The following is a 26,414-nucleotide window of genomic DNA, read 5'->3' as shown; positions in this document are numbered from 1 at the left end:
GCCAGGAGCATTCTGATCCACAGCATCCTCCCCTGGCCAGTCGGGAATTCTAAGTCAAAGGAAGCCTGTTAGTCTCACTTCCTCCAAATGTATCTGTGGGAGACTGGGAACTGGGTTATAGGGGCTCAGTGTTTTGTGGCAAGGAGGTTGTGGAGGAAAGTGGGTAGGGCCAACAGACTTGCAGTCCACTTTGGAGTGTTGGCCAGGCTTGAAGAGGAGCCCTTTCTACTGCTGCTTGTGTTACAGGGACACACTTTGATCAGAGTCCCTAAGAACATGCTGATTCTATCCTGGGCGTTTTACACATGCATTGTACTATTTAATGATAGCTAACTCTCCGAATGTGGGTTAGGCACTCTCCTGAGGACTTCACAGGTATTAGCTACCAACTCACAGCAAACCTGAGGCTCTAACACCCATCAAAACACTGAGGCACATTGCTGGGCGTGGTGGCAAACACCTGTAACCCCAGTACTGGGGTGCCTGAGGCAGGAGGATCACTTGTATATGTGCTGCCGAAGCGAGCACAAGGAGGATCACTTGTGAGTTCAAGGCCAGCCTGGACTACATAGCGAGACCCTTTCTCACTGCCCCCCAACAACAAAAGACTGAGGCACGGAGAGGTTCAATAGCTTGCCCCAGACCACACAGCAATGCTGTGATTCATTCAGATCCCTTGGCTCCATGGCTCTTGGCCACTGTGACAATGATCCAATCAGAGGAGCTGGTTTTATGTAGAACAACCTCAGGGAAGCAGAATGACTTGCACACATCCTTGAAGCTAGTAAGTGACGGACACTGGGCCCGGGATCTTCCTGACTGAAGACCAGATTCTTTCTGCTCTCAGTTCTGACCTTCAAGTTTTCTTCCTATCCAGATTTCCTACTTTGTGTTCCCTCTTGCCATGGGTAACCCCTTGTGCTTGCTTGTCTTGTTCACCATTAGAATTGTTTTTATCAAAAGTATGATAGCTGGGCTGGGGATTTAGCTCAGTGGTTTCACCGCCTGCTGCCCAATCGCAAAGATCCGAGTTCGATCCCCGGTACCAAAAAAAAAAAACAACCAAAAAGTATGATTGCTATTTTTTAGCTTTTATCAAAAACAGTAAAATTAATAAGGGAAAGTGGTATGATTTTCTTTTCATCTCCAAGGACACTCAACTACTAGCTCAACTACTAGTGTCTCTCTCTGTCCGTTCTTTAGGAGGTTTACTTATGTAAAGCATGGAGGACAGGGTCGTGAGGTTCTTTCTGGGCCTTAAACGAGACCTTTCTCAGTGTGGTTGCAGAACCAGATCGTGACCACCAGAGGGCAGCTGAGCCCGCCTTTCGTGAATGCAGGCCTTAGGGCGGCTGGATGGAGCCCTGACACCTCCGCAAGACCAACAAATCTTGCAGGATTTTCAGGGGAGCCCTGGATCTGAGGATTGTGCAACAATGGTCAAGCTCTACCCAAAGTTTCTCTGTGTGCTTTTTTTTTTTTTTTTTTTTTTGATACCGGGGGGGTCGAACTCGGGACCTTGCGCTTTAGAGGCAGGCGACGGAACCACTGAGTTAAATCCCCGGTCCCCCAAATTTTCTGTAAATCCCTGAAGAAATCCTTCAGGGCCAAGAGGAGCCAGGTTTGAGGCCTCCCTGTTGCCACTGGCTTAAGATTTTCCTCTCTGGCAGGCTCTGTCCTCAGGGGCCCCTTTGGGCCCCCTTTCCACTCTCCGGAAGTTAGGCTGAAATGGTACTCAGAGGGCAGGCAGACCAAGAAAGACAGCGGCACACAGAATTTATTCTCTAGCTAGTGGGCCCAGCGGAAGTCACCTTCTAGAGTCTGAGCCCTGTTTTTCCCTTTGTTTTCATATTGATCTGTTTTTTAGCCAGGGCGGGGGAGCAAGCAGAATTTTACAGAAGCAGAACTTAGCAAAGGGTAGGGAGGTGCAGGTAAGGTTTTTACAGTTTATCTTTAAGACATAGGGAGGTAGGCAGCTGTGTTTCTGCAATTCATCTTCCAGACACAGTGACCTTCATGGCTTTAGCAGGAGGGGCAAGCCTTAGATTGTCAGCCTTGAGACCGTCAGTCTCTGCTCTGTCTTTTGTTTTTTCCATTTCAAGGCGTCCAGCGCCCCAGGTTCTGAGGCCGACCTCTGTTGGTCCTCGCTTCCTTAAATCTGTACACTTCCCAGTCCTCCTCCTGCCACTGTTGTTATTAAGAAAATGGAAAGAAAAAGAAAGAGAAAAGCACAAAAACGACCAATTGAATACCCATGTTCGCACCACTCAGAATTGACAACTTTTTAATCATTTTATCGAATTTCCTTCCAGCCTATCTTTTAATGAATAAAGTGTAACAGATTTAACTGAAATGCTTTTTGACCAACACCCCATTCCATACCTTCCTTCCCCCACTTTCTCACTCCTTGAAAGTAAAACAAGTTTTCTCATCTGTTTTTTATGTGCACCTGCAGCCATAAACAATTTACATACTGCTTTTGGTTGCTTATTTATTTACTTGAAGTAGTGTCTCATACATGCTAGGCAGGTGCCCTACCACTCAGTTATAACTCTGGCCATTTTTATTTTTTACTTTGAGACAAGTTCTCACTAAGTTGTCCACGCTGGCTTTGAACTCATAATCCTTTTGTCTCAGCCTCCTGAAAAGAGTTACAGGCATGCACCACTGTGTCCAATATACTGTTTTTATTTTCATCTAAGTCACCACGATATAATTTGAGAGGTCAAATAATTCTACAAGTCCCCACCACCACACACACACTCCGTGCTGTGGACTGAACTCAAGGCTTCATGCTAACCACATGCTCTGCCACAGAAGTATATCCCACTCCTGCTGGTAAGTCTTATTACTTAAAATAGCTGTCTTGCAGGGTGTGGTGCATACCTATAATCCCAGCACTCAGGAGGCTGAGGCAGGAGGATGGCTTCAAGTTGGAAGCCAGGGTACATAGTGAGTTCAGGCCAGCCTGGACTACACAGTGAGATCATATCTCAAAAACCAAAAATATAGGGCTGGGGATTCAGCTCAGTGGTTCCACCGCCTGCCTCACAAGCACAAGGACCCAGGTTCAATCCCCAGTGCCATACACACACACAAAAAAACCCCAAAAATATAAAAAATAAAAGTAAATAAATAAAATAGCTGTCGTTATTCCACCTGCACCACCTATTTCATCATTTTCTGTCCTGGGAGCCAATCACTTTATTTATTATTATTATTTTTTGGTACCAGGGATTAAATTCAGGAGCTTGTGCTTGTGAGGAAGGTGTGGTGCCACTGAGCTAAATCCCTGGCCCTACCACTTTATTTTAGATGATCCTTATATTTATTTGTGTCTGAATTACATAGTTATAATGATGCCTCTTGAGTGTTTGGTTTGGGCATTATCATTTGACTTCCTAATACAGAGAATAAGGATTTAGTTTGTTTTGTTTTTGCCCTACTGGAAACTGAAACCAGAGCTTTTGCACTGAGCCACATCCCCAGCCTTTTTATTTTTTATTGTGGAATAGGGTCTCGTTAAGCCACTTGTTTCCCAGGCTGTGCTGTGCTTGAACTCACGATCCTCCTGCCTCAGCCTTCCAGAGTGCTGGGATTACAGGTATTCACCACCACACTAGGGATGGTATACAATGTAGGGATGGGACAGTGTAAACAGCTAAAGGAGGAGCTAGTAATAACAGTTTTGAAAGCTGGAAAGCAAAAAAACAGTTGTTCAGCAGACTTGGCAAAAGCTGAACTTTCAGCGAGCAGCAAGGAACGCTCTCATTGTAGCACCCCCAAAAGGCTCTATATTGGTGGTAACAAGAACTTCAGAGGTGGAGCCCAAAGCAGGATTGATCCCCTACCCACTGCCCAGTAGATGACTGCTCTTGGTCAACTTGGCTGATTGTCACTTTGTTCTCTGGACAAGGTAGAAGGTCTGTAGTATTTAGAGACATTGTCTTCTAACTGCCAGTGTTGAAGTTCTATATCTTTTTGACTGTAGCTTTAAAAAAAAAAGTCACCTCTTGTCTCACTCCAGACATTTGAAGGATCTTGTCTTTGCCCCCATAATTTTGAAACTTTACAACAATGTATATTAATACCATCTATTTTCATCCATTGAACAGTGTACCTAATGGTTCCTTTCATTCTGGAAATTCTCATCTTCAGTTCTAGGAAATGTTTTGAATTTTTCCTCCTACATTTTGACACTTGTATTATACAAATACTGGGCTTTCTAGACTGTTGTACTGCTAGTCTATTTTACTATTTTTTTCCTTGGTTTTGAATTAATGAATTGTGTTGCTGAGGATCAAATCCAGGGGCTTGTGCATATTAGGCAATTGCTATTGAGTTACACCTCTACCCCTATTTTTGAAATTTAAAGAAAAAAATGTATTGAAAAGCCTGAAAAATAATTCCTGAAAGACTGCCTTTTTCCAACTGGGTGTGGTGGCCCATGTCTGTAGTCCCAGCAGTTGATGAGGCTGAGGCAGGAGGATAGTAAGTGTTATGGCTTGCATCTAGATGTCCCCCCAAAGCCTCATGAGGTCATAGGTGGGGCTTTTTGGAGGTGGTTGGATCTAGGATTTGTGTTGCTGGGATCAAGGATGTGATGCAGGGATTGAATCATGGGTGTGATGATAGGATTTAGGCTGCCCCACCCTGGGTGTGGGTGACTGCCCTAAGGGTGAGCAGCCTGGATAAGATATAAGGGACAAAAAGAGGGTCACTGTTTCTTGCTTGCCGCCTGCTGCCTTCTGCATACCATGAACTCTTTCTCCTCTGTGATGCCCCTCTGCCATGCCACCTTGTCTTGGAGCCAGCTAATTATAGACTGAAACCTCTACAAATTATGAGCTGAAATAAACCTTTCCTCCTTTAACTTGGGTATCAGGTATTTTGTCTGAGCAATGAGAAAAGTAACTAAGGCAGTAAGTTTGAGACCAGCCTGGGCAATGTAGTAACTTAGTGAGACCTGTCTCAAAATAAAAAACCCAAGGCCCAGGTTCAATACCTAGTACCATAAAAAAAAGCCTCTTCCAGAAAGTTATACTTATTCAGGGTATTGCATCTATCATATTAAAATGTGCATTAGGGCCGGGGATTTAGGTCAGTAGTTCCACTGCCTGCCTCGCAAGCGCAAGGACCCGAGTTTGATCCCTGGTACCAAAAAAATAAAAATAAAATAAAATAAAATGTGCATTAGACATAAATATAAAAACAATGAAAAATAAATGCATCTTCCTATTTTAAATTTTATTGTCTTTAAAAATTCTACTAGCATACTTTCATCTCAAAGTTATGCTTGTTTAGGAATGTTCACTCCTTGAAACAATATGTTCTTTCACAAATACAATATTGTGAGTCTCCAACAATATTAATAATTTATTTTTAAATCTTGCTTTTTTCCCCCGGTGATGGAGATCTAATCCTGGGCCTTCTGTATGCTAGGTAAGCACTATACCATTGATCTGAGTCCCTGACCTGTCTCACCTTCTTAATGCCCAGTTGCCATTTCCTCTGTTATTTTTTTCTGCTTGCCTAAGTCTGTCTCTGTCTTTCCTATTAAGAGATTTTCTTCTATGTCAGGTGGCTTTGGTAAGAGTGCTGGGCCTATTACCTTGGGAGAACTCTCAGTAGTCCTATCTTTGTTTTCTCTTGGACTGGTGAAATACCTCAGAGAAGTTCTTCCAATCTCCTGCATGGAAAATGTACTCATGTCGGCCACAGTTCTGGAATCTGAATGAACCAGATAAAGGGAAAAGACTTTTAGTCTAAATTTCATTAATAGTTCATAAACTTGTATTTGATCATGTTTCCAGTACAGTAATTCTATCTTCAACTATACCTGCATCCCTGGGCAACAAAGCAGAATAGGATGGAGCTAAAAACAGGGGAAGTGTATGACCTGTTGGACCCAGGCAGTTCTGGTACCTGGATAGATATGGGATGAATATCCATCTCTTTCCAGTGTTCCTGATATTTTGTAATGTTCCCACTTGAGAATTCAATCGTCTTGAATAATCAATTCTAAGGACTCTTTTTTTTTTTTTTTTTTGGTACCAGCGATTGAACTTGGGACCTTGCGCTTGCGAGGCAGGCAGTGGAACCACTGAGCTAAATCCCCAGCCCCTAGTAATCAATTCTAGAGGCAGTGCAGGTAGGCAGCTGCTGCTTATGAGGTTCTACCCATGCCAGATGGCTGTACTGCAGCTCCCTTGTGAATTAAGGGGAAGAATGAAATCAGTTATAGAGCTGTTAATCTCTGCCCCAACAGCTGGAAGATGAAGCACTACATTGTTTCTTTATAACAGGAAGGAAATTCTGAAAGCCAGAAATGTGAAGAGAAAGCTTAAGAAGGTCGTATGTCTGGTGGACTGCAAATGATCAGATGCTTTCCAACACATAGTAAGGGAGAAATGTGGAGATAGGAAATGAGAGCTTCCATTCAAGGTAGGACAATTCCACCTCGTAAACAGATGTCCACGTTTGTGTTTGTAGTAGCACAGGAAAGGAGATCAAGGCAGGTGATTCCTCCCTTTCTCCTCTTGCCGGGGGGGAGAAAAATACTCCAATGACTTGATGTCCAGTGGCCCATTTCAGTTGTCAGAGCTGTCACTCTGAACAGCTATTAAGTATAAGATCTCTTTGCCTCACTTCTTATAAGAATAGAGATAGGAAAAAAACCTATGTTAAAATCTGTCAAAAGCCAACTGGATTTTAATGTATTTTTATTGTTTTTTTCCCTTATTAGTTACAAAAAATCTTAGTGGTTGGATATAGTGGCACATGTCTATAATCCCAACTACTTGGAAAGCTGAGGTAGGAGGATCACAAGTTCGAGGCCAACTTGGACAATTTAGTTAGATCCTGTCTCAAAATAAGGGCTGGGGATGTAGCTCAGAGCTCCTGAGTTCTGTCCCTTGTACAAACAAAACAATAAAACAAACAAAACTTTTAAGAAAATGTACAATTTCGCCTCTTGCCTTTATTTATTTATTTTTCGGTACCAGGAATAGCGCTCAGGGCCTTGTGCTTGCCTGGGCACCAATGAGCTGCAACCTCGGTCCTCTCGCCTTTTAGCTCCATTTAAAAAATCATATGTATTTATTCTCCCTCATCATTAAAAAAAGTTGTCAGAAAACAAATTGTGTTTTGGGAAGTGAGTCTTGTTATGTTGCCCAGGCTGGCCTCCAACTCCTTCACTCAAGTGATCTGCAGCCTCAACTTGCCAAGTAGTTGGGACTACAGGCACATGCTACCACTCCTGACTGGAAAACAATTTTTAAAGGTTGCAACTATTGCTCTGTTGTTAGACGTTTCAGATACCACTTTGTTATTAAAAATAAAGCTACCACACATACTACACATGTATTTGAGCTTGCACCTTCTAAAATAAATATAAAATTTTAAAATTAGGTACAAAGAAAGTAAAATCACGTAAATCATAGCATTTAGGGAAATCACTATTTGGATTTTTTTTTTTTTGGTACCAGGGATGGAACTCGGGACCTTGCGCTTGCGAGGCAGGTAGCGGCACCTCTGAGCTAAATCCCCAGCCCACTATTTGGATTTTAGTTCACATTCCTCTATGCTACATATGAATCTGAATTTCTCATTATTTCCCTAAGAGAATTATAGGTCAAAAGATTTGGCCTCGTTTCAGGCAATGCGTTAACTTCTCTGTAGTGAAATTTCGACCTAGTGCGACCTTCTTTAGGGATTTTTAGCTTCTAAGTTTAGAATGTACGAGAAATCGCCATAGCAAGCAAGGTCCTACTTTATCCCTTTTAAAAACCAAGCCACTGAAGTTCGGAAACGAGCTAGGACTACAGTTCAGGGGAAAAAGCCCAAGCCTTTCAACCTGCAGAGGGCACTCTCCTTACGTGACGCACTACTTTTCCTTTAAAGGCTGGCCGCCCACGTGATCGCAGAAGCGTTCACAGAGGAAATGCGTGCAGTCGGGAGAGTCATTCCTCCCCCTTTCCCTAGGGTTTCTGACGTTCCCTACCAGGAAGCCGCAACTTCCGTGGAGACTTTGTCTTTCTCATCCTCTCTGTCCCATCACCCACCCTCACTCTTTTCCGTTAAGTCTCCGGCCCCGGAGTTCCCTCTCCGCGACAGAACCCTACTTTACCCTGAAAGGCCAAGGGACTACAATTCCCAGGGGCCCCCGCGGCCACTGCCCTCCCCCCACGCGCAGTGCACGTCGGGGCCTGAGGTCCCACAGTCTTCTCGACGCCTGCCACCTGGAGCAAGCGCACTACAGGTTCCGTGGCGCCTTGCGCGTGGGCAGGATCCCGGTGGGGCGGGGCTGGGGGCGGGGACGGGGCCGGGCTGCTGGCTGGCTGGCGGGCTGAGAAAGGGGGTGGGAGCGGAGGAGATGGAGGGGAGGAGTGGGGGAATGGGGGAGGGAAGGGGAAGGGAGGCGGGAGGCGGGGCCGAGCCGGAGCCAGAGCTAGGGTCCGAGCCGGCGGTTTCAGTGGAGGCGGTGATGTCGGTGCAGGTTGTGTCGGCTGCGGCTGCCGCCAAGGTGCCTGAGGTGGAGTTGAAGGACCTGAGCCCCTCCGAGGCGGAGCCGCAGGTGGGACTCAGCACGGCAGCTGTGGGCGCCATGGCCCCCCCAGCCGGCGGCGGGGACCCAGAGGCTCCAGCTCCGGCCGCCGAGCGGCCCCCGGTCCCCGGCCCGGGCTCGGGCCCCGCCGCGGCTCTCAGCCCTGCCGCCGGCAAGGTGCCGCAGGCGTCGGCCATGAAGCGGAGCGACCCACATCACCAGCACCAGCGGCACCGCGACGGCGGCGAGGCCCTGGTCAGCCCCGACGGCACCGTCACCGAGGCGCCTCGCACAGTCAAGAAGGTATTGGGGCCGGGCTGACTCTCCGAGAGGAGAGGAGGGAGGGGAACCGCAGGTCCTCTCTGCACGGCGGCATCACCCTCCACGCCTTCCCTTCCGATCGTAAGAACAGAGACCCCTTTCCCCCAGACCCCCTCTCAGAGCTGCCCCCACTCGGCCGCCCGTGCTGGACGCTGCGACTCCAGGTGGCCCGGCCACTTCCCTAGGATAACATGGAGGGAGAGCTCTGCCTTACTACTCTGAACAGGCAGGGGGAGAAGAGGCACTTAATACTACGTCCCCTCTGCCCCTCGCTCGGTACATGCTCACATGTTGTTTTCTGGACTGTCTGGGGAAGAGACCACGATGGTGTAGAAAAACCTTACAACTTTCTGGTTTTCACCCAGCAATAAATGTAGAAAGATCTTTTCTGCTTGCAGGAGTAAGCAGCAGTTATCTTTCAATGAAATTCTTCGAGTTGCCTTGCTTTTATGCAAATGATGACTTTCTGTCTTTCTGTGGTCAGCCGGTTCCGTAGAGCAGCACTGATACTGTGCCCTTCTCAGTTACTGCAGTAGCTTAGCATCTTCTTTTGTAGGAGGGTAATAGAGAGGTTCTTCACTCTTAAGAAGTTTGTCCTCCCTACTCAGTAGTTTGCCAGCAGGATTATTAGAAGAGAATGTTTTATTTGTTACATTATTATGATCTGAAACAGTGAAGAAATGCTTGTACTCTTGGGAAAGCGAACATTGTGGGGCTGTGTCAACTGTTAGCTTCTTTCGTACACAGTTTTGGGGAAGCCTGATAACCCCAAGGAGTAATCGTTCCTAGATGTAATAATATCTCTGTATCACCCTTACATTGACTATCAATGGTGCCCACCCCTAAGCTAAATCACAGAACAAAAAAAAGACTAATATTGGAAAAATCAGAGATGTGGCTCATAGAAAAAGGGTTGGCTCTGATTTCCTAGACAATAAGAACACAGTGATTTATTTTTTAATTGCTGTGGGTGATTTTTGTTTTATCAGAACAACAATAAAAGGATTTATGAAGTTTGCTTGGGTTTTATGGATAGGGACTCAGCTGAATTGTGACCTTGAACCCAGCCAAACATTTGTAATTACCTCATGAATAAGGTATAGCAGATAACCCTCCCTCTCTCCCTCCCTTCCTTTTTTTTTTTTTTGGTACAGGGGATCTAACTCAGGACCTCGTGCTTGCCAGGCAGGCACTGTGCTGCTGAGCTAAATCCCTGGGCCAACCCTTTCTTTCTAACTACACAAATACAGTGATAAATGATATCAGGGCAAGACTGAAGGAATTTAATAATGCCTTAGGACAGTGTCCATGTCATAAGCAATACTAAACTCTGGGAGGAATTATAGTAGAAGAGGCAGTGGTGCTGGGAGTACTGTACCTAGATATGAGTTGGGAAATCTGGGGTATGTTTCTTACTAGTTTTGAGATGCTTTATAACTTTGGCCAAATGTTTTTCTTGTGATTAAGAGTCAGGCACAAGTCTGAAATATGTAATTAGGTTAGATCTTTGGAAAGTAAAAGTGTTTAACAAATTGCTGTTAGAGCATGGAGTTTATAGTAAGACAGGCACTTGGGTTTGAATCCTAGTACTTTCTCTCCCACCTGCAACTAGCTTTTGGGTATGTTTTACATTCTACAGACTAGATCAGGCTCATTCAGAGTGGTATGGCTGTAGAATAGTTTCACATTCTACAAATCAAATTCCCCTTCAATAAAAGTGAGAATGCTGCCAGGGATTTAGCTCAGTGGCACCTTGCCTGCCTTGCAAGTGCAAGGTCCTGAGTTCGATCCCCAGTGCTCAAAAAAAAAAAACCCAAAAAAAACAAGAGAGAGAGAATGCTGTTAGAATTAAATATTAGGAATATTTTTATAATATTAAATATTTTATAGGTGTTAGCATTGAACTTGGCACATATAGTAAGTAGTGTCTTAAGAAATGACAACCAGGGCCAGGGATTTAGCTCAGTGGTTTCGCAAGCTCAAGGACCCGAGTTCGATCCCCGGTACCAAAAAACAAAACAAAAACAAAAACAAACAAAAAAGAAATGACAACAATTATTAGTATGAAGAATGACTTATTCCTCTTATCATGGCTTAAGTATATGATACCATGACTGCCTCTGAAATGTACACACAGTTTAATAGATTGGGTATAAAGTTAAAAAAAAAAAATCACAGGTCAGTACACCAGAATCTGTTTTTCTTAAATCTAGATGTGTTTCTTGGCCATTTTCCTTGACAATGAACCACCTTCTTCCTGTTTTTTCAGTATCAAAATGTATGTTCCATGATTCCAGGTTTACTCAGCAAGCTTAAGGCTATAGAAGACAGGGCTGAGCTTGCCTTACGATGTTAATTGCACCAAAACAAAACAAAAAAAACCTGCTTCTCTGCTGAAAGTTAAGCAGGTGAAGTTTTGGGCAAGGATACAGATGTATGACACACAGGCATTGCTGAGCTTTTTTTTCCCCCCAGAATCATTAACTGTCTTGTTATTGACTAAGTGGAAGGGCATGAGATTGTTCTTTCCTCAAGTGGAAATTCACCTCACCACATTGTGATTTATTTTTTATTTTTTATTTTTGGTACCGGGCATCGAACTCAGGACTTGGTTCTTTCGAGGCAGGTGGCAGCACCACTGAGCTAAATCCCTGGCCCAACCACATTGTGATATTTTGATTTGTTAAGCCTTTTTTGATTCTTAGATTTTTTTGTTTAATCATTCTGACCTTGACTCCCTTCTGTTTTGTTTTTGGTTTTTTTGGTACCAGGGATTGAACTTGGGTCCTTGCGCTTGGAGGCGATGAAACCACTGAGCTAAATCCCCGGCTCTCCCTTCTGTTTTATTATGGAGGAACTGAGAATACTAGGATTGAAATAGCCTTTGGCTATGTACCTGGTGACGTTTATTTTGTAACTATCATGTGCAGACTTATTTATGTTGAATCACATTTCCATTGATGGTTTCCCTTATTCCATTCATGTATCTGTCATCAGTTTTCTTAGTTCTGTTACTCTGTGTAGCCATAGAAAGGAAATAAACTTCTTGCAACAGCTAGAATTCCCAAGTGCAGTAGTTAATAAGAAGGAACATAGGGTGTGCAAGATACCCTCAGTCACATTTTATCTTTGGATCTGCCTCCATCCTGTAACTTGTGGTGCTCTGGAGGCCAGATCTTGTCATTGGAAGTATGATATATTTCTGTGTAGTGTTCTTCATAAGCTCACATTAAGTGAACTCAGCAAACTAAAAATCTCTAGAAATAAGTTGTGAAAAGTGAAGATAAGTTCCACAATGAATGTGGTAGCCCTTGAGAGAATTTCTTCCTTGTGTTCTTGAAAATGAGTGTTAGGCGCGTTGAAACACAGCGGAGAAAACAAGGCAGGAGAGGATTTATTTTAGAAAAGTTAAAACTTTCTGATAATAAAGCTGCAAGACCGAAAACCTCAACTAGTTTGTATTTACGTAACTATCAGAAATGACCGGGTTCTGACAGACTCTGTTTTGGCAACTGTACCTACTTTGCCCTGGCTTTGTTGCTGTCAGGAGAGAATGAATTGAACCACATTAGTGCTTTCTTGCCCTATATTGTTTAAGCTCTTGATGTGGTTTATTATAGATTACAAAACAGAATGTTTTGGATATAAGCATGGAAATGTGGGAGCAGTATGACTTTTGCCAGTTAAAAAAGTACAGCCTGGCAAAGTATTCAGTATGGTGATTGGCAGTTGTACCCTAATAATAGTTACAGTTAATTGACCTTTTATGTGCCAAGAATTGTCATAGCCATTTTTGTAATCTTGATAAATACACTATGAGATATGGGGGCATTATCTCCTTTTTACAAAGGATAAAATGTGGTCCAGAGAGGTTTTAAGTGCCTTGCCCAAGGTTATATGTCTAGAAAGTAATAGTGGTAGGACTTAAACCCATGTCTAGTCTGTTTGCATAGCCCAAGTCCTTTTCATTATCCCACAGGAATTCTTTCTAACCACTTAGATGGTGGCTTCTGGCCTTCTCCCCAAAGTCTTTAGAGTACTAAGTGAACTGTAAGATGTGTCTGTCTGGCTAAGGATTAGGTCATCCCAGGACCAAAGTAAGGAGAATTTGAGTCAGGACTTTAGGAAGAGTATGAAAGAAAATTATATGAACATGGAACTTCAAAGAATTGTAAAAAGAAGGGAAGAAGGACACCATCTGTAGATGCAGCCTAACATTTATAATTAACTGGTAATCTGAGAAATTTGTTCTCATTTTTAAAGTTAAATAAGTTGAGTACCTGAGGAATATCTTCTTTCCTGATCAGCTATTTATCCTATTTCTTAAATCTCACATTCTCTCTGCATCAGTCTGATTAAACCTTTTGAAAATTGCCATACTGCTTTGTACCAGACATTGTGCTTAGAGCTTTACATATACTAGTTTGTTTGATTCCTTTAAGAGCCTTTAAAGATAGTATTCTTGTTTTATGAGGAAACAGAGTTGGAGAGAAAAAGGAATTTATTTCAAGGTTACACAGTAAAATGATGGAGCTAACAGAATCCTAATTTGTTTGATTCCAAAACCCAAATTCTTTTTTTTTTTGCCTTTATACAAGTCTATTTTTATTTGTAAAAAATAATATCCAACTAAAGCTAATTTGATTTGTTTTAAATTTTTTTAATGTATAACTTTTTTATCATTCACTAAACACACACATATACAAAAATTAAAATTATTCAAAGAAAAGCAATGCAAGGGGAAAAACTATAATAATATTCAAATATAATAGAACTCAACCAAAGCAAAACTGAAAAATACTTAAACATTTTTTCATATAATTAAAAAAAAAAATCTCAAGCATTAACAAGACATCAAAGGATGTGATTTGTTTTAGAAAGATTTCCAAAACTAATATTGAACAAATAGTGGTCTGAAAAAAAAATTCTAATTAGCTAGTAGACGCCGCATAGGCCAAATTTTTTCAAATTTAAATTTCAATACAATCATGTGACACGTGATGGAAATATAATCTGAGAAATATGTTATTAGGCAATTTCATCTGTGTCTGTCGCAGAGTGCCACACAGAGTGCCACCTTCTAAGTGCAAACTGAGAAGGTATACGTCAATCACCTGTGATAGCCTCTTGATATTATTCAAATATGCAGTTAAACACGAGGCACCTGAGGCTACCACTGGCATAGTGGCACGCTGTTTTACAGTAAACTCTTTTATATAAGTAGGATTATGCTCTAAAGGATGAAAAGCACATGTTATGATAACTACCTAAAATAGTGACAGCCATTTATCACACTATCGAGTACTGTGTACTGTACATAGGTGTATGTGCTTCTTCTGGAAACACACCCTTCTCTCCTTTGATGTCAGTGACTCTTCCTTTCCAACCCACTGATGAGCTCCAGCCTAGTCTTTATCTACATCTCTTCCTATAGTTTTAAATACAATCTATATATGGATTATTTCCAGATTCCAGCCTGTAATTATGATTTCTCCCCTTCCCCTCCTGCCACCCCTACCCTTTGAACCTTTTCTTCCAATTTCAAATTATCAGTTATTCATTTTAATCATTTTAATCCTTAATTACACTTTCACTTTCTCACACTAGAGAAACTATTCGGTATTTACACATGTGTGTCCTGTTTATTTCACTTAAGAGGATGGCCTCAATATGCACCCATTTAGCTATAGATGTCTCTAGTTTCTTGTTCTTTATGGCTGAGTAGTACTCCATTTTATAAAAAAACCATCCATTTTCCAGTTCATGGGCACTTGAGCTGTTTCCAAGCTTTAGCAATTACAAACTGTGCCGCTACAAACATGGGTGCACATATATTGCTGTGGTATGATTCTTTTAATTATTTTGGGAAGATACCCACCAGGGGGGTTAAATGGGACCTCTAAGCATAGTTCTTTGAGGTATCTCCATACTGATTTCCACAGTGGTTGCACCAGTCTGCACTCCCACCAAGGGAGAAGGGTTCCTTTCTCCCCACACCCCCCGCCAGCATTTGTTATTGGTTGATTTCTTGATAACAGCCATTGTTTCTGGGGTGAGGTGGAATCTCAGTGTTGTTTTCATCTGCATCTCTCGAATAACCAGTGATATTGAACATTTTTTCATACATTTATTTGCTGCTTTTACTTCTTTGAGAAATGGCTGTTCATTTCAGATGCCCATTTTTGAATTGGGTGTTTGAATTTGGGGGGGGGGTCTGATTTTTTTCAATTCTTTATATATTCTAGATAGTAGTCCTTTGTCTAAGATATAGCTGCTGAAAATTTTTTCCCACATTGTAGGTTGTCTCTTAGCTCTATTGGTGGTTTCTCTTGCAGTGCATAAGCTTTTTAATGAGATGAGATCCCAGTTGTTGATTTTTTGTGCTAGTTCCTGTGCTACTGAGGTTTTGTTCATAAAGTCTTTTCCTATACCAATGTCTTCAAGAGTTCTACCTAATTTATCTTCCAGCAAATTTAGTGTTTCTGTCTTAATATTTAGATCTTTAATCCACTTCAATCTTAGTTTAGTGCATGGTGATAAGTATGGGTCTAGTTTAAGAAAATTTGATTTTTAAAATCAATGTTCATTTAGTGATAATGCACATTTTATAATAAAATTGTAGTAAAATACTGACATTTGATAGTTTAAACAAAGTATCATTCATGTAAAAATCATGTTATAACATGTAAAATTTAATTAGAAAATTCGTAGTTCACGAAAGTACATATATTCTGTTCCAAAACCCAAATTCTGTAGCTATTCAATTCAAATATTTCTCTGCTCAAAATTCAGGAGTGAACCTTTTAAATCTTTACATTATTTTTCCTGCAGATTTTTTTGTTACTATAAAATAAGCAGTTTCTTTTTATTTACTGAGCTAAAGTTTGTAATCATATATCTTTGTGGACATTTTTGAATTTTCTGGAAAAGCAGCCCTTATTTTGTATAATTTGTGAATTCTATTCTCTTTGAATTTGGGAAAGATTAAACATGAAGAAGGTTTTTGTTTTGTTTTTGTTTTCTGAGTCAGCCTCTCACTATGTACATAGTCTAGGTTGGCCTTGAACTCATTGTATAGCTCAGGCTGGCCTTAAACTCTTGGGAGATCCTGCCTCAGCCTCCTAATTGCTGGGATGACAGGGCTCACCACCCTTGATTTAAGAACAGTTTTAGGAGGTTGCTCTGGGCTGAAGCTGTACTTGGGTGTTTGATGTCTTGAGGAAGACTTAGACACTTAGATCTTCAGTATCTAGAGTTAGTTAAATAATTGAATTGTGTATGGAAAAGGAATGAGTTTATCATATAATATCCTTAAAAATGGTTCCCTTCCTCACAACAGGAGAAAGAAGAGAGATTTGTTGTAATCTTTGTTTAGACCCTTTGTTGGGTTTATAAAGAATATGCTGTTTCTTTCATGGTAGGTCTTGTTTAAATATTCAGAGGTATAGCTGAGGTAGATGGGAAGAGATCTGTCTTGGCAGTTGCCCTGATCCTCCGTTCTGCCATAATGTTCAGGTGTAGACACAAAGAATTTAAAATTCATTCACCCAGTAAGAGGCTTAGTAAGCTTGATAAAGATTTCCGTGACATTTCTGTGAGTTTTTTATGGTGTTAATGACTTATGTTCAGAGATTGGTGAGGACAGAACAAAAGAGAAAGTTTATTCCATGACAGTTCCTAAGTATAAATTATTTCAATTAAGTTAAATAACGAGACTTTATAATTTTCAGTCTCTCTCTTCCACAGATATATATATAGATATATATATTATATAGATATAATATATATGGTTTTTTGGGTTTTTTTGGTTTTTTTGGTGCCAGGAATCAAACTCAGGTCCTCGCATTTGCCAGGCAGGCCCTGCACTGCTGAGCTACATCCCTGGCCCGCACAGCTAAATTCTTCAATAATTCAATCATATTCTCTCTTGGACACTTTAATTAATAGGTGGTAACCCCCCCCCCCCCCAGCATCTATCAGAAATACATCAGTTTGAGGCACGTGGTTTTTAACTGAGAGCCTGTATTAAACAAGAGTATTACTGGAGTTTCTAGTTGAGTTCCTCTGACCGTATAAAGCTTTTCCTAAAAGCCTTTGTGTACCTTGCATACCAGATAACAAAAGTGGCTTCATCTTCTGTATAAATTTATCACTCCCTGCAGGTTTTCAGTATGACCCTTATGATCACTTTAAAAGTGTTGATAGTGTTGACTGCTTGTTCTTGGAAACTGTTCTTTTGGCTTTGGTGACCCTTATAATGGTACCATTTAGATCACTTACTCTGTGGCAGATATCTGTCTCATCTCTTAATCCTCATAACAACTTTATCATATGAGTATTATTATCTTTATTTTACAGATGAGAAAATGTAGGCTTTAAGAGAGTAATTAACTTGCCCAAGGTTTTGCCAATCTGTGTTGCCTTTGGGATCAGTGAGATGGAACATTGCCCATAACAACAGTGGGAGGCTTTGTCACACTGCCAACCCCCTACTGATCTGACCAAACTCCCATGTGAAGTCTGTTTAAGGTGCTGCTAAGATCACTCTGTGCAGTCCTTTAGAACTCAGGATCTACCCTCTTCCATGAGGAAGCCTAAACCACCATGCCTCACATCCTGTTTAGTTACATACTTGACATCCAGTCATCCCTTATCTTCCTGATCCTCAGTTACTTTACCATTCACTTCATCTTTGCAGCTGACTCAGTCCCCCAAACCCTTCTGCTTTATTCTAATATCTCCCTCCATTATCATCACATTCATCTGTAGCATCAGCCTCTAGCAGCAAGATCAAGCTATAGGGATGACAGGAGTAGTGCTGTAATTTTTTGTACCCAATAGCTGGAACTATAATGGTATAAACCAAATCACAGAATCTCTTGCTGGGCATTACCAATCATGACCTCTTTGCCAAACCATTTCTGTAATTTGGGGTGGTGTTTTAGTTGTGTATTCCTAAAGCAAGTACTCCACCTTGAAAACTACCTCATTATATCCTTTCTGTAAATTGTTTTTCTGTTTTACTTCAGTTAGAATTGCCTTTGCAGCTTGTAGAACTCTTGAGTAATGCATTGGTTGAACCTAACCATTTATCTTCTTAGTTGCCTGTACCTGCAGGTTTCAGGTGTGTATCATCATGCCTGGCTTAGGTTTTTTTCTATGAATTTACATTCATATTTGTATATAGAGAAAGTTATAGTTTATAATAATGTATATATTAGTACATACATATCTGTCTCCTTTTTAATTGCTGGTTTCCAAAATTTGTTTATTAAAGCATTGTTTTATGATGCACTTTTTTTTCTTTTGTGATAAACAGTGTCATAGTATCTATGCATTCTCTTTGTGTTCATGTAGAAGTAGAATTTTGGGATTGAAAGATACCCATATTTTAAATTTAATACACAACACTATGTAGCTTCCAAAAATGTAGTACCATTTTACATATGAGCTATCTACAAGATGACCCTTTCTCCATACCTTTACCTATCCTGTATATTATTTATTTTATCATTATTGTTATTGTTGTTTTTGGTGGTACTGGGGATTGATCCCAGGGCTTTCACATTGAGCTACATCCCCAGGCAAATTTTTATTTTGTTAGATTGCTTAGTTGTCCAGGATGGGCTTGAACTTGAAATCCTTTGCCTAAGCCCCTCTCAGTGCTGGAATTACAGGTGTGCCACTGTGCCTGGCTATATTTTTACATCTTTTATGGGCAGCAATTTTTACCATTCTTTTGATTGCATTCTCCTGCTTATGAGGCTGAGAATATTTTCATGCCTATGTTGGCAATTTATATTCTTTTTCTCATAATTGGTTCTTCATATTCATTAATAAATTATTTATGGAGCAACTACTAGGTGCCAGGTCCTAAGGATATGACAGTGAACATAATAATTACAAATCTCTGTCCTGCCGGTGTATTTATTTTTTTCATGTTGGTTTGTAGGAATTCTTCAAATATTCTGGACGTCAATTCTTCATGTATGTTGCAAATATTTTCCCTACTCTTATTTCTTATTGACTTGTAACTTTATGACTTTTAAAGTTTTAAATAGACAGATTTAACTTTTTTTGTTTTGGGCTTGCACATTTTGTGTCCTAGATGGCCTCTCCTACTCCAAGTTTTTAAACAAATTCTTACATTTTCATCTGTTTTTATGATTGTATATGTTATGTTTTGGTTTTTAATCTGTTTGGAATTTATTTTTGTTTGTAACGTAAGACAAGGACTATTTGTAATATAAGACAGCTCTGTTGATCCCCAAATAAAATTTAATGTTTTACCTTTTCCTGGTTTGTTCTGATTATTTCTTTTCCTTTAAATTGTCCTTCTTACCTGTTTTTTTCCTGTTAACTATACATGTATGAGTAACTTCTAAAGAGTGTGTTTATTGACTCATGAATGATACTAAAAATTACACTGATACTAATAATTTAATGCTTATGCTATAATGAATTATTCATAAAATATTTGTAATTTTTAAATCATCTAAATATATGTGTAATTTTAACAAACTTTTATTATATAATGGGTGTAGTTTATGTTTTGACAGAAGTTGAAGTCTCAGTAACATCTCAAATACAAATCCTGTGCAACAAGAGTCCCTGAGAATCTCATCTTCTGCAGTTCTATCAAGTTGGAAAATTGTAATACAATGTGGCCCTTTTTCAAAATAACACTTTATTTTTTGTTTTTTGAGTCAAGTTCTCATTATGTAGTCCAGGCTGGCCTTAAACTTGTGGTGATGCTCCTTCTGCAGCCTTCTGAGTGCTGATATTACAGGCGTGCTCCACCATGCGAGGCAGGTTTTTTATTTTGTTTTGTTTGTTTTGGCATTGTCAGGAGTTGAGTGTGTCTACGTAGCGGTGGTGAAGGAAGAAAAATTTTTGTCCTGGTTAGGTAACAGTGTATGCATCTACAGTTGACATTATCTGCTCCATATTAAAGAGGGACTTCTTTTCCAAGAAGGCAAATAAACATTCTTCTTCCACAAAGCTTTGTTGGATATACTTAACCAAACTTTGGATTACTCTGCGCTTTTGGGGACAGAAAGGGAATCAGATTTTTTGGTTGTTTTTTTCAGACAGGGTTTTTTTTATATGGTTCAGGTTGGCCTTCAACTTACTGTATGTCCCAGGCTGGCCTTGAAACTTGTGGTGATCCTCCTGCCTCAGCCTCCCCAAGTGCTGGGATTGTAGGTGTGGGATTCCAGCTGGGAATAAGAATTTTTACTACATTAATTCGTGTCCTTTATTTTTATAAGGGAGAAAAGATGATTGGTCTCATGCTATGTCCTTTTTAGGGCCTACACTAGGCAGTATTATATAAGTAACTTTACTGCTTCTAGGTACTTGTCTAATAATTTCCCGTAATACATTATGAGCTTCTTTTGTTTTGTTTTATTTTTGGTACTGGGGATTGAACTCGGGTCCTTGTGCTTGCAAGGCAGGCGGCAAAACCACTGAGCTAAATCCCCGGCCCTAATGAGCTTCTTTTGTGCAAAATCCATTTGTGGTATGCCAAACACTAAGTGCTAGACTTAGATACCATTCTTGCTTTCATAGGGGCTGGGGGGGGGTGTAGATATGGAAATACATAAGCATAATTTAGTTTGATGTGAGCAATACTAAAAGCAAGAATTGTAGTTTGAAGAGGTCAGCATTGAAATTGAGGTGTATCATCTTGGAAAAATGAATAGGTTGTCCACCTAAGGGGTTTCATAGTGCAGCAGAACCTTCCTCAAGTTTCCTTGTTCCAGTTCAAGAATCCAGAAATTCACATTTATAGTACACTCAGAAGCCTTTCAAAAAGAAGAAGCCTTTTACCTCCTAGGAGACTCGTGTTTAAAACAAAATGGTAAGTTTTATTTAATGGTCAGATATCAAGCCAGTTGGATACACGTGTAAGTCAGAGGACATTCTGGAAAGTCTATATGAGAAGTCTAATTATATTTGAGGAAACTTATTAAATTTGGAGTTATTTAGATCCTTGCTCAGAATGATGCTTCTACTCAAGCCAGGAGCATTGTTACTGTGAGGGAGCTTATTAGCAATGAGCAATCTTATGCTGCTCTGGTTCTGTATCAGTGGGTACCTGCCAGAACCAGCGGATCTCATGTCATGTCTCTCTTTTATGAAACTTAAAAGTAGAGAGGCAAGAAAACTATTATAGGATTTTGTAGAAAGGTAGAAAATGATAATAAAATTTAAGACTTATAATCAAACACTTTGAAGACACAGAAAAATACAGACAGGCACAAATACTCAAAGACATACATAGAGAAAGACACGCAGACTGTTTACATACAGAGACCTCCCATATGCACACAGTGCAGCAGAACTCCCCAAGAACCATTGTATATCCAGTTCCTTCCCACACACAGGGACCCGCCCCCCCTTATAGAGAGAACCCTTGAACTTGTGATTCTCCTGCCCCAGCCTCTGAGTAGCTGGGATTACAGGCACGTGCCACCATGCCTGACTCTAAGGTATTTTTAACTGAGCCAGAAAATGAAGCAAAACCAGAAGAGCTGCCACTGGTTCTGCAGAACAGTGAATGCTACAAAGCCAATTTTATTTGAATTCCTGTTTCTAGAACTTCTTGTTCCTAGGCATCATTTGCAGTTTGATGTACTCATCATGATTTGATAGGAAGTCATATTCTCTCTCAGGAGCTTGCATCCTTGACTGCTGGTTAAACAGAGTTCTGTGTTCAATTTCCTTTGGTGCTAATTAGTAAACTCCCATGGTGCTATCTGAGTCACATAAACCTCCCCAGAATCCAGTGCACATTATACCCAAGTGGGAGAACTTGCACAGTCCTCTATGGGTGTGTGTGACAAAGGAATGTGGAGGAAAGATAATGTTAAAAGCAGGAGAGGTAATTTTTTTTACCTTCTTGGGTCATTCATAATAGATTTACATAGAGTTATGTTTAAACTTAAGAATGACTTGGGATTATTTAATTATAAGTTAAAAGATTTTTAAACTATGCTGATGTAGGTGACAGATGGCGCATTTGTCAGTTGGTTGATAGATCACTGGTAACTACATAGGGAGATTTTTTTGTGTTGCTGGCTGTGTCTTTTGAGAAGTTTCTTATTAGGAGAAGGGAAACTCAACTTATACAGCATGTTTCTGTGCATAAATACTTGATTTCTATCACACTTAGGAAGTTAGACATCAGAAGTATTAGAATAGTTTTACAAGTATATATTCCTAAAATGAGAGAAATATTTATCTCTTGTTGCTTTGTGCTTATATATATTCTCATTTGACAAAAAGTCTGTTTAAAAATTTTTATTTTCACATTTAGAAGAATACTGAGACAATGGTACTCACTGCCCAATTTAACAAATATTACCATTTTGCAAAATTTTATTTTTGAAAGGATTTTTGGGTGGTAGGGATTGAACCTAGGTCCTTGTACATGCTAAGTACACACTCTACCATTGAACTACACCCCCAACTCCTACATAATTTTTATTTTTCTACATAATTTTTGTTTTAGAATTTAAAATTTATTAGTACATGTTCACAGTACATAATGATTACATTTATCATTGAAAGTTGGTACATACACATAATACATTTTAATATTACCCCCTATCCCCCCTGGGGATCAAACTTAAGAGGACCTTGTGTTTGCGAGCCAGGCACATGCGGTGCCACTGAGCTAAACCATGGCCCCTTAATTCTTTTTTTTTTTGAAGACTTAAAACATTACAGATAAAATTAAAGACCCCTTGACAGCTGGATGTGGTGGATTTGGGAAGCTGAGGCAGGAGGATGGCTGTGAGTTTGAGACCAGCCTGGGGTACATAGTGAGTTCAAAACCAGTCTGAACTACATAGTGAGACCCTGTCTCAAATAAATTAATAAAAAAAAAACCCTTGGTACCCCTTCTTTATTAATTTCACTTTGTCCCTTCTCTCCTTCCTGTCATACAGAAAGGTAACTGCTGGCCAAACTTTGCAATTTATGATACTTGGCTGTGTGTTTTTAAAAATTGCTATCAATTGTATATTGTTAGGGCCAGGGATTTAGCTCAGTGGTTCCGCTGCCTGCCTCACAAGTGCAAGGTCCTGAGTTTGATCCCCGGTACCAAAAGAAAAGGAAAGAAAATTGTATATTGTTAAACAGCGTACAGCACTTTTTGCTTATAGACTTCACATAAATGCTGTTAAAGATAATTCTATAGCCTACTTTTTCTACTTACCATAATGTGGCTTTCCTAACCAGAGCATTTAGGAAGAGAATATACCAGTCACAATTGGAAAAGAGGAAGTCAAACTATCCCTGTTTGCAGATAACATGATCTTACATAGAAAAACTCACAGTTTTAATGAAACTGTTAGAGCCAGGTGTGGTAGTACACACTTGTAATCCCAGCATTGGGGAGGCCGAGACATGAAGATTGCTGCAAGTATGAGGCTAGCCTGGGCTACATAGTGAGTTCAAGCCTGGTCTGCATTACATAGCAAGACTCCATCTTAAAAAAAAAAAAAAAAAAAAAAAAAAAATATATATATATATATATATATCTAATAAATGAATTCAGTAAAGTTGCAGGATACAGGGATATAGGATCAACATAAAGTTGATAATGTTTCTATATATCAGTAATTAGCTGAAAAGGAAATTTAAAAAGGATCCCATTTATCTGCCACCTGTCTTGCAAGTTCAAGGACCTGAGTTTGATCCCTGGTACCAAAAAAAAAAAAAGAGCCCATTTATTATAGCTTAGGAAAGAAAAAGAAAAAATTCCTAGGAATAAATTTAAGGAGGTTGGAAAACTTCTATAATTAAAACTATAAAATGGGTTGGGGATGTAGCATAGTGGTAGAATGCTTGCCTAGCATGTTCAAGACCCTGGCATCAATTCCCAGCACAAAAAAGCAAACACAAAACTTGGCTGAGTGTGATGGCACATGTGTGTAATACTAGCACTTGGGAGACTGAGGCAGGAGGATCAGGAGTTTAAGAACAGCTTAAGGTATTTAGCAAGATCAAGGTCAGCCTGGACTACATAGTGAGACCCTATCTTAAAACAAAAACAGCAACAACAAACCAAACTGAAAAAGAAAATCAAATCATAAATGCCAATGAAAGGAATTGAAAAGGACACACAAAAATTGGAATGATATCCCATATTCATGGATACATGCTATACAAAGTGATATACAGATTCATACAATCCTTATTAAAATATCAATGAAAATTCTTTATAGAAATAGAAGAAAAACCTACAATTTGTATGGAACCACAGACAGCTTCCAGTAGCCAAAGCAATCATGAGCAAAAAGAATAAAACTGGAAGCATCATAATATTTGACTTTTTTTTTTTTTTGGTGCCCGGGATCAAACTTGGGTCCTTGTGCTTGCGAGGCAGGCAGCGGAACCACTGAACTAAATCCCCAGCCCCATAATATTTGACTTTTAACTCATACTACAAAGGTATAACCAGAACAGTATGGTACTGGCATAAAAACAGACACATAGACCAGTGGAACAGAAGAGAAAACCAAGAAATAAATCCATATATTTATAGTCAGCCGATTTTGGATAAAGGGACCAAGAACATACATACAGCAGAGAAAGAACGGTCTCTTCAGTAAATGGTGTTGGGAAAACTGTATATCCATATGCAGGAGAATGAAAATAGACCTTTTTTTCCTCATTATATACAAAAATTAATTCAACATGACCAAAGACTTAAATGTAAGACCTAAAAATGTGAAACTAGGGCCGGGGATTTAACTCAGTGGTTCCGCCGCCTGCCCCACAAGCACAAAGACCCAAGTTCGATCCCTGGTACCAGGAAAAAAAAAGAAACTACTAGAAGAAAAAGGAAATGCTCAGGACCTTGATCTGGGCAAAGATGTTTTGTGTGTGACACTAAAAGCACAGGCAATAAAAGCAAAAATAGACAAACGGAATTATATCAAACTAAAAAGTTTTGCACGGCAAAAGAAGCAACCAACAACCTACAGAATGGGAGAATATATTTGCAAATGATTTATCTGACAAGGGATTAATATCTAGAATATATAAGGAACACAACTCAAAAGTAAAAAGAAATAGCTCAGCTAACAGGCAGATGATCTGAATAGACATTTTTCAAAAGAAAATACACAAATGACCAAGAAATATATGGATAAAAGGCTCAACATTGCTAAACAAGGAAATGCAAATTATAAGAAATTATCTCACTCCAGTTGGAATGGCTGTTTTCAGTAAGGAATAACAAATGCTGGAAGATGTGGAGAAAGGGAATAGTACCACCAGTTGGTACAACCATTATAGAAAACAATATTGAGTTTCCTTAAAAAATTAGAATTAGAATCACATTTAATCTAGTAATCCCACTGCTGGTTATATATTCCAAAGGAAATGAAATCAGTATGTCAAAGCAACATCTATACTCATATTTATTGCAGCACTATTCACAATAGCCAAGATAGGAAATCAATCAGGGCGTCCATTGATAGTGAATGGATAAAGAGATTTTGATATGTATGTGCAATAGAATATTAGCCATAAAAAAAGAATTTACAATGTAGAATTAGATGTTAGAGGCTGGCAAAGAAGTTGGAGAGAGGATGGGTAAGGAGAATAACAATATTCTGTAGCACAGTGTGGTAATATGGTAGAAAATTGTGTAATTCAGAATAACTATTAGAGATTTAGAGTATTTCCAACACAAAGATATCAGTATTTGAGGCGATGAATATGTCAGTTACCCTGCTCTGTTCATATACACACTGTATATATGTATTGAAATATCATTTTAACTGCCATGGGGCCTGGGATTTAGCTGAGTGGCATCGCGCCTGCCTTGCAAGTACAAGGTCCTGAGTTTGAGCTCTGATACCAAAAAAAAATTTTTTAACTTCCAGGTAGTACTTTATTGTATGAATACATTATACTCATACTCCTATTGATGAACATTATATTGTTTCCATTTCCCCACCTACTAAAGTGAACTTTTTCTTTCTTTTGATTTTTGAGACAAGGTTTTGCTTTGTTTCAGGCTGGCCTTGAACTCACTGTGTAGTTCAGACTAGCCTCAAAATTGAGATCCTCCAGCCTCAACCTCCCAGAATGCTGGGATTATACGCCTGGTTTGAAGTGAATAGTCTTTTTTTTTGGTACCAGGGATCGAACTCGGGTCTTTGCGCTTGCAAGGCAGGTGACGGAACCACTGGGCTAAATCCCCGGCCCAAAGCTTGCAATGGAGGGAAGATAGCCCCTTTTTTTTTTTTTTTTTTTTTTTGGGTACCAGGGATCAAACTCGGGTCCTGGCGCTTGCGAAGCAGGCAGCGAAACCACTGAGCTAAATGCCTGGCCCTGAAGTGAATATTCTTAATCATGTTTCCTTAGGCACATGTCTAAGAGTTTACTTAGGGGATATCTGTAGAAGCAGAATTTCTTAAGACTTACAAACTTTACTAGATACAGTATTGCCAAATTGCTTTCTAAAGTGGTTTTATTAAATTCCTGTTTTCTTTTTTGTGGTACCGGGTATTGAACTCAGGACCCT

General features: G+C 39.9%; 1 protein-coding gene and 1 long non-coding RNA gene across 4 annotated transcripts in view; one reads left to right on the top strand and one right to left on the bottom strand.

The window, feature by feature from the left end:
- Positions 1-1,759: 1,759 nt before the first annotated feature.
- LOC147829614 (uncharacterized) lies at positions 1,760-8,175 on the bottom strand. Its single transcript, XR_015448693.1, has 3 exons — positions 8,003-8,175; positions 5,612-5,730; positions 1,760-2,187 (listed from the first exon to the last, which is right to left on the bottom strand). It is a non-coding gene; the product is annotated as an uncharacterized LOC147829614 (long non-coding RNA).
- A 231-nt stretch (positions 8,176-8,406) lies between these two features.
- Positions 8,407-26,414, top strand: part of Ahcyl2 (adenosylhomocysteinase like 2) — a 194,622-nt gene continuing 176,614 nt past the window's right edge. For 2 of the 3 annotated variants that reach the window (XM_013076497.3, XM_004856358.4), the window contains exon 1: positions 8,408-8,848. In XM_013076497.3, the coding sequence (XP_012931951.1) occupies positions 8,486-8,848 (363 nt within the window). In that variant the 5' untranslated portion in view covers positions 8,408-8,485. Of the gene's footprint in view, positions 8,849-26,414 lie in introns of all 3 variants that reach the window. The other variant, XM_087204556.1, reaches the window with a different exon arrangement.

This window comes from Heterocephalus glaber, unplaced genomic scaffold (assembly GCF_053883595.1).
Source record: "Heterocephalus glaber isolate CG9 unplaced genomic scaffold, H.glaber_assembly_v1.0 deba00000546, whole genome shotgun sequence".
NCBI classification, from domain to species: domain Eukaryota; kingdom Metazoa; phylum Chordata; class Mammalia; order Rodentia; family Bathyergidae; genus Heterocephalus; species Heterocephalus glaber.
Note: the sequence above shows the minus strand (reverse complement) of the source record. Positions and strands in the feature narration are given on the sequence as shown.